The following is a 10,630-nucleotide window of genomic DNA, read 5'->3' on the forward strand; positions in this document are numbered from 1 at the left end:
TAAACTTTAACCATCATTAAAAGTGGGTCGGCAAATATTTTTACAATGACCTATATAGTGTGTTATGTAACGTTAGTCAGCAAACCGATAAGGTGAGTAAAATACAATATCGATCAGGGGGAGCTGATCAATAGACCCGTTCATCTCGGGCTCGAGATGAACGGAAAACTTGATTGAAAACTTAATGACGAAGTTGTGTAACCAGGGCAATATACCGATTATGACAAAGCATGGCTTCAGAGTTGCGGGGAGAAGACCCGCGTCTGTTATAGACGGGTTATAGATCTAAACCGGATTCATAAAAGCCCCCCAGAATTGGGGAGTGAACCGCCGTTCTCTGGAAGTGAAGTCTTGTGAGATGACAGCTCTACTTTGTGATCCAATGAGTGCAGAGATCGGAGGGTTTCCTCACTTCCTCTGCCTCGGCGCACATTAATCCCAGACACTCAGTAGCCATTTTGGTCCCACCTAAAGCGGAGCAGGCAGCGGGCCGGAGATGGAGCCGACACGGAGGCGGTCAGCGACCCAAACACTTTGAAATCTCTTTCAGAAAGCCCCAAGGGACGACCCTGAGTCACATGGCATGTTAGGAGGACATACTTTTTGAATCCGAGGGTGATTTCCGACGAGCTGCGCTAGCCGTGCCCTAGCCCCCCCCCGACTATCGAGCCGAGCGGACCGTGATTTGGGTCGCATCCCCGCCGAGCCCAGGCCATGTACGGAGTGCCGGCGCGGTGTGAATGACGGCCGTGGTCGGGGTGTTTGATGCGTTTTATTGACAGGTGTCGGTCGTCATCAGGGTTCACCAGGCCAGGGGGACCACGTCTGCTCGGGACCCGTCACGGATCAATGCTGAGACTGTTTTCCGAAAGGGCTGCACGGTCTGGAGCCGCGAGAAGGCACTAGTTCCCAGGGTTAGACTAGGCGCTGCAGAATCCCAGCTGAATATTAATACTCACAGTGAGGCGTCGACCCGTCCAGGACTAACATGTCGTCCAAAACCCCCCTTCCGACCGTCAACGAGAAGGCGACGGAGAGCGTAAGTAGACTGCTGACTTTGTTCACATCCCCTGAGCACACCCATAGGAAGGACTTGTTGTGCTGAAGCAGCACACGACCCCCCCGCTGTGGGGGTCCATATACTGCTTGATAATGGGTTTATAAGGGGCTGAAAGATTGTTTAAACAACTCGTAAACACTCGTCCCCTTCAGCCCAACACGCCCTGTAATCCTCCCCGCTGTGGCCTCGGAGGTTCACGGCTCTAGTCTCTGTTTTAAGACCGTTTATGGGTTATTGAACCAAGTTCTGAGGTGGATGTTCGGGGAGTAGCCCAGTTTAGGGCCTAACTACGAACTAAAGTGCAACACTTTGTCTCCTATGTGCCAGAGTACTTGTGTTCGTACTGGTATTCCTACTGGTTTTCCAAAGTGTCACTCGAGGGTTTCAATCGCTGCCCTTCCAAATATGGGCATTCCTGTGTCCCACCCCTGTTGACCAGGAGAAACTCTGTCAGCTCATTGTCTCTGTGGGTATCGGACCGGCAGCCAGGGCTCGGGGGATATGGTGCCTATGAACAAAACCCCCTAGTAGGTCCACCGTTGATCTAGACCGCGTTAAGGTTAGCAGCAAGACCATGACCGGGTCCCAGTCGACGAGGAAACGCCGCGACTGGGTGAGTACCCGGCCGGGGGAGAGTACCCGGCCGGGGGAGAGTACCCGGCCGGGGGAGAGTCTTCGTTAGGGATTTAGTGTTTTTTTTGTGTTTACAGTGAGAGGCGGCACATATGGATGTGCGAATCAGAATTATTATCCTATTAATGAAAGTCGAGCTCTGTTAGTATTCAGGTTATTTCCCATGGAATTGGCCATGCATGAAGTTGGAAGTCAAAGTGTTGACCCGTCCCCACTGGGTGGGAGATCAACAGGGTCACCCTCATCGATACTGTCCCGCCCCAGAGGAGCTGTCTGTGCTCCGTGGTCCTGGGCGGAGCCAGGGTTTGATTGTTGTTTTTAAATAGCACCAAGGGAATCAATTCCCATCTCCCTTGGCCGTCGAACCCTGGACTCATGCCAGTCCGAGACTCTCTCCCAACTTCCTGTTCACTTCTCACGACCAGATAGAGGAGACAGGCCCGCTAATCTCGACTAGTAAACAAGTCTTGTTTTGTACGCTTCTCACCACACGTTCAGAGATGCTAGGCTAGTTTAGCGACCACAACGTCCTCTCTTTCGCACACCCGTCAGCCATCCTGAGGTGAGACACAGGACGTGAGACGCACGCAGTCAGGATGTATACTAAGCCCGCTCTGTAATTAAGAGTCGCGCGTCACCCATTAAAGCAAACACAGGCCTCAAGTGTGTTCACACACTCGAGGACCCGGTGGTGCAGAGGAGAGACGCCAGCACATTGTGGTGCCCTACAGGGTTCTATGAGGGGGGGGGGGGTTATAGGGACAGAGCAGGATGTTGGTGTGTCATTGGGATGTAGAGTGTGTTGTTGTGGTTGTGTAGGGACACTGTAGACGGTTAGTGTTTCGCAGTAAGTAGTTTTCGGTTGTTGTGTAAGCATGTTGTGTAGATCTTACGCTGGGACTTGTGGGATGTGGTTCGGTCTGTAGGTCGCGCGCTGACGTGACTGTGTGATGGAGCACTGATGAATCTATCGCCGGGGTTTCAAACTGTGACCGTCTCGCCGGCTACTGTGGAAGATCAGCTGTCATTGTTTTGAAGGGCGGTGTTATTGACGTTTAGATTTGATTCTGTGGGGGTCTCAGGTGAGGGGGGGGGGGGGGGGGGGGGGTAAGTAAAGGTCTCTGGAGCCAGGTTGGGATTCTCTGCCCAGTACGCCAGTGGAGGCTTCCGTTGCGCGTCACGTGACCGTGGCGTGCGTCATGTGACCGGCGTGTCTCCGTGGTTCCCGCAGCACACGACCAACGGCCGCCAGGAGGTGACCACCCGCTCGGTGCGGTCGGGGGGCCGGTCCCGCGGCTCGGGCGGCGGGGAAGAGCCACAGCAGCCCCACGTTGGGAACTACCGCCTGCTGAAGACCATCGGCAAGGGAAACTTCGCCAAGGTCAAGCTCGCCAGACACATCCTGACGGGCCGAGAGGTGAGCCGGGGTCAGGGGTCGGGGGTCGGGGGTCGCCGACCGACGCCGCGGCGGCGAAGGCGGCCGTACATTAAAGTGTGTGTTTACCTCAGTTCATATGATGGGGAATTCATACAAAACCAGGCAGCGATGCGTTTCACGGACTGCACCGGTAAAGATACCCCCTTTTCAGGTCCCTCCCTCTGGGATTAATAAAGGTTAACAAACATGACACTTTCTCATTGCGTCACCAGGTTAGGGCGAAAGGCGTACTATCTAAACCAGTACATAACACTAATGTGAATGTACCTGATGGTCCTTGGCTACTCTCTCTCCCTCCAGTCCAGGCCTGGGCGTTGAGGCTCTTTAACTCTAGGGTTCATTTTACCATCTGGTGACAGCAGAGGGGAGTTGACCCCCCCCAACACACCCTTAAAGACCTGGCTTACTGCTTATGTGTCTGTTGTCGAGGCAACTAGCATGTCCAGATCTCCGTAAATCCTCCCCTTTTAAGATGGAGCAGTCCGTGGGCAAGACCAAATTATTTTATTACCAGCCCTAATAAGAGGGTATTAAGGTATTTAGGACTGTTAACCCACCGTAACAGTCTTACTCTAGTGTCAAAACATTATGCTACTATGAGCAGGTCACATGCTTTCATTCTGTAAAGAGAAAGAATTTGAACCATAAAAGAGATTACTTGGATACAAACCAAAGCATTTTATGTAAGATGTACAGGTACTTTATCAGAACGTTCCACAAGGAAAGACAAACTGTTCTGTTGTTGAAAACTTCAGATTGTGTGGTCCACAGCCGTAGTAGAAACATAGTATTATATTAGTACTACTACAGTAGCAATGTACCTTAACTATAAATACTATTTACTATATTTGGGTTGTGTCTGGTAAAGTATAGTATAGTACTAGCATGCTAGTAGTATAGTACTAGCATGCTAGTAGTATAGTAGTAGCATGATAGTAGTATAGTAGTAGCATGCTAGTTGTATAGGAGAAGCATGCTAGGGCTAGAGTAGCAACATGCTAGTGCTAAAGCAGCACTAAAGTTCAGAGTGGTGAGCCTATAGTTCACTGCTTCTTCTGTCCACAGGTGGCCATCAAGATCATAGACAAGACCCAGCTCAACCCCAACAGCCTGCAGAAGGTGAGCTACAGTCCGTCGTTCCGTCCGTCTGTCCGTCTGTCTGTCTGTCTGTCTGTCTGTCTGTCTGTCTGTCTGTCTGTCTGTCTCTCCTCTGCTGTTGGAGACTCATGGCTTCACCCTGGTATCGTACAAGGCTACTGTCGTACGTCCGTCCTTTGAGCGCCTAGCAGACTGCCAGCCGTCCCCTGAAGGAGGGATCACTCCTTCTTGGGCCATAGAACGTGGTCCTTTGGAGCCCTGGGAGCCCTGCAGGTCTGATTAAAGCACTGCATATGGATTTGACAGGCTCACAACCCGAGGTTCCGCTATCTACAAATCTCTGGTCATACGTGCTAGGCGTCGGCCACATTGGCTCAGTGTTGAGGTTCCGAAATCCGATTTGGGCTGAAAATGCACTGAATATCCCGTGATGGTCAAGTTGTATCTCGACCAGGAATTTGAACTTTCCCACGATGCCTTGCAGGGTCCTTGCCTCATGCACATCAGACTCCTCACACGCTTAGTGAATGCTTACAAATGCACCAGGGGTTGTTTCAGTCCTGCTGGATTGCGATGTCCGCAGCCTAACCTGTAGGAATCGTAGAGCAAGCAGACCCCTAGCCCCTACCTGCTCCTATCGGCATGTATTGTGTCTGGATTCACGGTTGGCTACTGCGGATAAAATCCTCCGCCAAAATGACTCAATGTTACTTTAGCTTGCGAGAATCGCGGCATCTTACCGAGCTTTGTTGCCTAGTGGCGTCTAGACGGCTCTGTGTCTGTGGGAGCCTCCCAGCCGGGCCTGGGCCAGTGCTGGGTTCCTGGGGAGCGCTCAGAACAAAGATGGCCGCGAGGTGCGGAAAGCAACGTGTTGACGCTGAGAGCGGGCGTGGCTCTCTCTGATGAGACGAGCAGGGACACGGCTGGCCCCATGCCGTCTGACGCCCGACACCCTGGGGAGCATCTGTCACGTAGCCGCTCATTATCTGGTGATGCTAGTCCTGCCCATGTCAGGCCGCTCACACTGTGTGCGCGCGTGTGTGTGTGTGTGTGTGTGTGTGTGCGCGTGTGCGTGCACGTGCAGCGCTGCACTCTTGACCAAGGCAAATATCACGGTATCTTTGATCCAATACTGGAACATGTGACATTTATTTTAGTCTCTCTGTCTCTAGACCAGCCTGGTCTCTCTGTCTCTAGAACAGCCTGGTCTCTCTGTCTCTAGACCAGCCTGGTCTCTCTGTCTCTAGACCAGCCTGGTCTCTCTGTCTCTAGAACAGCCTGGTCTCTCTGTCTCTAGACCAGCCTGGTCTCTCTGTCTCTAGAACAGCCTGGTCTCTCTGTCTCTAGAACAGCCTGGTCTCTCTTTCTCTAGACCAGCCTGGTCTCTCTGTCTCTAGACCAGCCTGGTCTCTCTGTCTCTAGACCAGCCTGGTCTCTCTGTCTCTAGACCAGCCTGGTCTCTCTCTGTGGCGCTGGTCCAAGCCCTCTCTCCCTCCGCCGTAGTTTCATCTGTTTTTCCACAGGCTCATTGATTCTTGCCTTTGTAGCGGAGAGGCCGGCTCCGCTGGCCACTAAGCTGGCAGAAAAACAGCGAGCAGCGCTCATGGAGCAACAAAGCAGAAGGCTATTGTCAGCAGGCTCTCTTGTTGTGAGCCTGCCGGTGTGTGGAAAGCACAGGGAGAAAAACACCTTGGTTAGAAAAGATGTCCGCTCCAGCACGGCCCCAGAAACGTCTCTCAGGGTCACTCCTTGCGACGGGAACCAGGAGAAAAAAACCACGTCGTCAGAGTTGGGTTTTGGTTTTTGTTGGTGTGATTCCCTCGTGGCCGTTGGGAAATTGTATGGCTGGTTCCTGTTTCTTTGTTCCCCTCCTGGGGCGGAGGAGAGCGGGAAGACGGGACAGATGTGGGTCATCATGTTGAGGGTGAAGCCCGGGGTGTGGTGGGGGGGTCCCCACTCTGGTCCTGAAAGGGTCCTTCGCTTTTTATGTTTAGAGAAGGGCGTAGAGATCTATGACCTAGAGAGTGAGACCCATGGTTATGTAGAGATCTATGACCTAGAGCGTGAGACCCATGGTTATGTAGAGATCTATGACCTAGAGCGTGAGACCCATGGTTATGTAGAGATCTATGACCTAGAGCGTGAGACCCATGGTTATGTAGAGATCTATGACCTAGAGAGTGAGACCCATGGTTATGTAGAGATCTATGACCTAGCGCGTGAGACCCATGGTTATGTAGGGATCTATGACCTAGAGAGTGAGACCCATGGTTATGTAGAGATCTATGACCTAGAGCGTGAGACCCATGGTTATGTAGAGATCTATGACCTAGAGCGTGAGACCCATGGTTATGTAGAGATCTATGACCTAGAGAGTGAGACCCATGGTTATGTAGAGATCTATGACCTAGCGCGTGAGACCCATGGTTATGTAGGGATCTATGACCTAGAGAGTGAGACCCATGGTTATGTAGAGATCTATGACCTAGCGCGTGAGACCCATGGTTATGTAGAGATCTATGACCTAGAGCGTGAGACCCATGGTTATGTAGAGATCTATGACCTAGAGCGTGAGACCCATGGTTATGTAGAGATCTATGACCTAGAGCGTGAGACCCATGGTTATGTAGGGATCTATGACCTAGAGAGTGAGACCCATGGTTATGTAGAGATCTATGACCCAGAGCGTGAGACCCATGGTTATGTAGAGATCTATGAACTAGAGAGTGAGACCCATGGTTATGTAGAGATCTATGACCCAGAGGGTAGAGACCTATGGTGGCTGTTTGACGCCTCTTTAGCGTCCGTCCAACAAAGCTTCAGAACTGTCACTGGAGGTCCACTCGAAGGGAAGCATGCCGTTATCATCACTGCAGGTCAGAGGGTAAAGGTCAGGGGTAGGAGTGTGGCTCCAGCCTTAATGAACTGTCAACAACAGCGCCTAGCTGCCTTCACGTCTGCCTCCTATCGTCAGCAAATATTGACTCTGGTGTCGCGGCCGAGCTGGTGTTCAGAGGTTTACTTCTTTAATTCAAATAAGCAGGAAGTGAGTCTTTAAATGAATGTGTTGTAGTATAGAAGCGAGGCTGAGCCTGTAGAGGTGTTGTTGAAGTTTAGCCGTGAGGTTGTGTTGTAGTATAGTAGTGAGGTTGTAGTGAGGCTGAGCGTGTAGAGGTTGTGTTGTAGTATAGTAGTGAGTCTGAGCATGTAGAGGTGTTGTTGTAGTATAGTATGGAGGTTGTGTTGTAGTATAGAGGTGGTTGTGATGTAGTGAGGCTGAGAGAAGGTTGTGATGTTGTGCACAGTAGTCTTGTTTAAAACTGCAAGATGGAGTGAGGTCAGGCCTGGTCTTGGCATTCATATTGTATGAGGAGACTGCAGACTGAGGAGAAAAGCTTTGCTGCATGTTTCAACCCGAAGGATGGAGGACTGATGCTTCTCCATCGATCCACACAGAGAAATGATTTTGCACATGAGACAATTTACAAACGAAGAAGTCACTATCTATGTACATACTTAAAGTGGAAATTAAAAACGTACATATACATAGTATAGAGAAATAAACCACATTGCACATGTTGTAGTATAGTGAGATCTTCATGTCCAGCTCTCACCGGACTGACGATCAATGTGGACATCGACTTCAGCCAGACCTCGTACATCACTGCGGGGGTCTGGTTAGACCAATAGCACGAGGGAATACTAGGTCTATGGTCAGGCTGGACCAATAGCAGCTAAGCATCCTGGATCTTGGGTCAGGCTGGGCCAATAGCAGCTAAGCATCCTGGTTCTGATGTCAGGCTGGACCAATAGCAGATAAGCATCCTGGATCTTGGGTCAGGCTGGACCAATGGCAGCAAAGCCTCTTGGGTCTGCGATCAGGCTCGACCAATGGAAAGCTGGGGTCCTTGGTATGGATGGACCAATAGCAGCCTAGCATCCTGTATCTGGGGTCGGGCTGGGCCAATAGCGTGTTTGGATCCTTGACCTGTTCTGTGGTGAATCACTCTGGTGTTTTTCCGCTATTCTCTTCCCTTGAAAACAAAGTGTTTGCTCATATGGTGGACGGGTGTTTTTTGTCTCCTCCGGAGATGGCCGGGCGGGGTTAGTGACGTGGGGTAGGGTTAGTGACTCAGTGGAGGCCATAAGGTCAAGGAAATCACAGGAACGCCTCTGAACTCTTGATTTGTGTTGGGATGGCGTATCCAGAGGACTAACATAACCCAAACGTGTGTGTGTGTGTGTGTGTGTGTGTGTGTGTGTGTGTGTGTGTGTGTGTGTGTGTGTGTGTGTGTGTGTGCGTGTGCGTGTGCGTGTGTGTGTCCGTGTGCGTGTGTGTGTCCGTCCCCCCAATCACCCCTGATAATGAATGATTGATGCGTGTGATATTTGCGTGAGGAGACAGAGAGAGGTAGTTAACAGCAGATCAATAATCCATGGGGTCTCCTGGTACCTCTGAGGTCTGAAGTGGCTCTCTGTCGGCTGACGTAGCGCTCGTGCGCTCGCTCGGTGGCGGGCCCGTAGCGACCGGTGACGCAGGCGGCCTGACGTAGACGCTCGGGGTGTGACCGCACATGGTGAAACTTTATGTACGTCGATGGCGGCCGCGCTCGCCCCCCAGCGCTGCGTGCACAAGAATCTCCCTGGGGGGGTTTGATCCTCTGCACCTTTACAGACATCCCCCCCCCACCCCGCCCTCGAGGTGCAGGTAGACATCATGGCGCCTCTCGCCACGGTGGACCGACCAACGGAAGGACACACGCACTCTTTCGGTGCCTCACCGTCCCACGTGAAGGTCTCCCGTTCTTGGGGTCACGATCCAAACTGTCCCCTGATTCAAAGCGGATTCTCGATTCAGCACATCGGGATTCTGATTTCAAGGTCGACGCCGTGCCGCTGTGCGCTAACAGAGAGCGTACGAAATTATGTTGATTTTATATTTGATAAAATTATATAAAGCAATAATGTATACACATAAAGGTAAACTTAAGACATCAGGAAAAAATGAATAAATAAACCCACAACTTCAATAGGATAAGAATCATGAATCTGACGTGAATTGATTGAAAATAAAGAATAATAACCATCAATTTCGCCCCTAGTCAGAACTAGTTTTGAATTTATCGGAGCTAGTATGAACTGGTTGAAACCAGTCGGACCAGGTGGACCCGGCTGTGCTTAGACCAGTTGAACCGGTTGAGCGAGGAGGTGGATGTGCTTCACCCAGGGGGCTAGGAACAGGCCCGCTGTTGTTTCCTGGAAGAGGGGATTCCTCGTATTCTCTCCACCGCCTGAGGTGAGACAGGCGGCCATGATAGAAAGATCAGTTTCCACGACAACGGTGTGGCAGTTGGCCAAGCCCCCCCCTTCCCCCATCCCCTTCCACGTCCCGGCTCAGGAAACAATGATGTTCCAGAGCCGGGGGTCCGTGTCTGGTTTCACCGCTCACCTACGGGGGCCGGCTCTTATCGGAATGTCTTCAGGAAATCAGGAGGATGTAAAACACCGGAAAGTTTGATTTCCTGTTTCAAAATAAGAGCGGGATACGTAAAAGTGTGTTTGTGTGTGGTCTGAGCCTGGCAGGCGGACTGCAGTGATATGAAGCAGTCTTCAAACTGAAGACTTTGGGATGCTATTCCTCTTGTACAGGTTTTAACCATTTCATACCACTTTCACAGGGAATATCTAAAGTAGGAATTTGATTAAATAAAAGCTGTTTTGGTTGTCATTGTTAATAAACTACACATTTAGTCAGATTTCCCTTAAACCTTCTCACAGGACTTAAATCAATCCAAGTCAATTGTGTTTGTAAAGACAGTCATCACAGCTCCAGTCTCAAAGGGCAAAAGGCCATGTATTTATGACCTCCCCTTACCCTAGCCCCCCAAAGGGCGAGAAGAAAAAAAACCTTCACAAACAAGGAAGAGGTCCTGAGAAGGAACCGTGCGGTGACTTAAACATTTTAAAACAAATCTCAGGAAGTATTGTCTACGTTGCTTGGCTGCTGGACAGTGAGCTAAGCTACGTGCTAAGCTCGAGCTAACGCGATGCTGAGCCCTGGTCCGGCTCTCTCTGCAGCTGTATCTAGGACGCCCTGCAGCTCCTCCAATATTGATCGCATGCTTTGATTGTTCCGAGCCTCACTTGTAAGCAGCGTGGATGAAAGCGTAATCTGCTGAATGATTCAATGTGGAACTCTGAGCCCCAGCCTCTGCTCACTCAGTGAGTCTGGGGGTCCTTGTGATGTGTGTAAGGGGCCCCCATCTATCACAGTTCTGGCCCATTATCTCCACACGGGGCTGGCTCTGTAGTCCTTCTATCGAGGAAAGGGCTGCTGGGAGATGTAGTTGATGCTCCACTGTGGTTGTAGTCTCTTGTGATATGAACTCAGCTTGGCCGAC

The 10,630-nt window shown here is 51.0% G+C and overlaps 1 protein-coding gene across 10 annotated transcripts in view; it reads left to right on the plus strand.

Annotated features, from left to right (window-relative positions):
• Window positions 1-458: 458 nt before the first annotated feature.
• mark3a (MAP/microtubule affinity-regulating kinase 3a) overlaps window positions 459-10,630 on the plus strand; it is a 37,057-nt gene continuing 26,885 nt past the window's right edge. For all 10 annotated transcript variants that reach the window (XM_079752352.1, XM_079752356.1, XM_079752358.1 and 7 more), the window contains exons 1-3: window positions 459-1,039; window positions 2,925-3,110; window positions 4,197-4,250. In XM_079752352.1, the coding sequence (XP_079608478.1) occupies window positions 989-1,039; window positions 2,925-3,110; window positions 4,197-4,250 (291 nt within the window). In that variant the 5' untranslated portion in view covers window positions 459-988. The remainder of the gene's footprint in view (window positions 1,040-2,924; window positions 3,111-4,196; window positions 4,251-10,630) is intronic.

This window comes from Pollachius pollachius, assembly GCF_949987615.1.
Source record: "Pollachius pollachius genome assembly, chromosome: 15".
Lineage (NCBI taxonomy): Eukaryota > Metazoa > Chordata > Actinopteri > Gadiformes > Gadidae > Pollachius > Pollachius pollachius.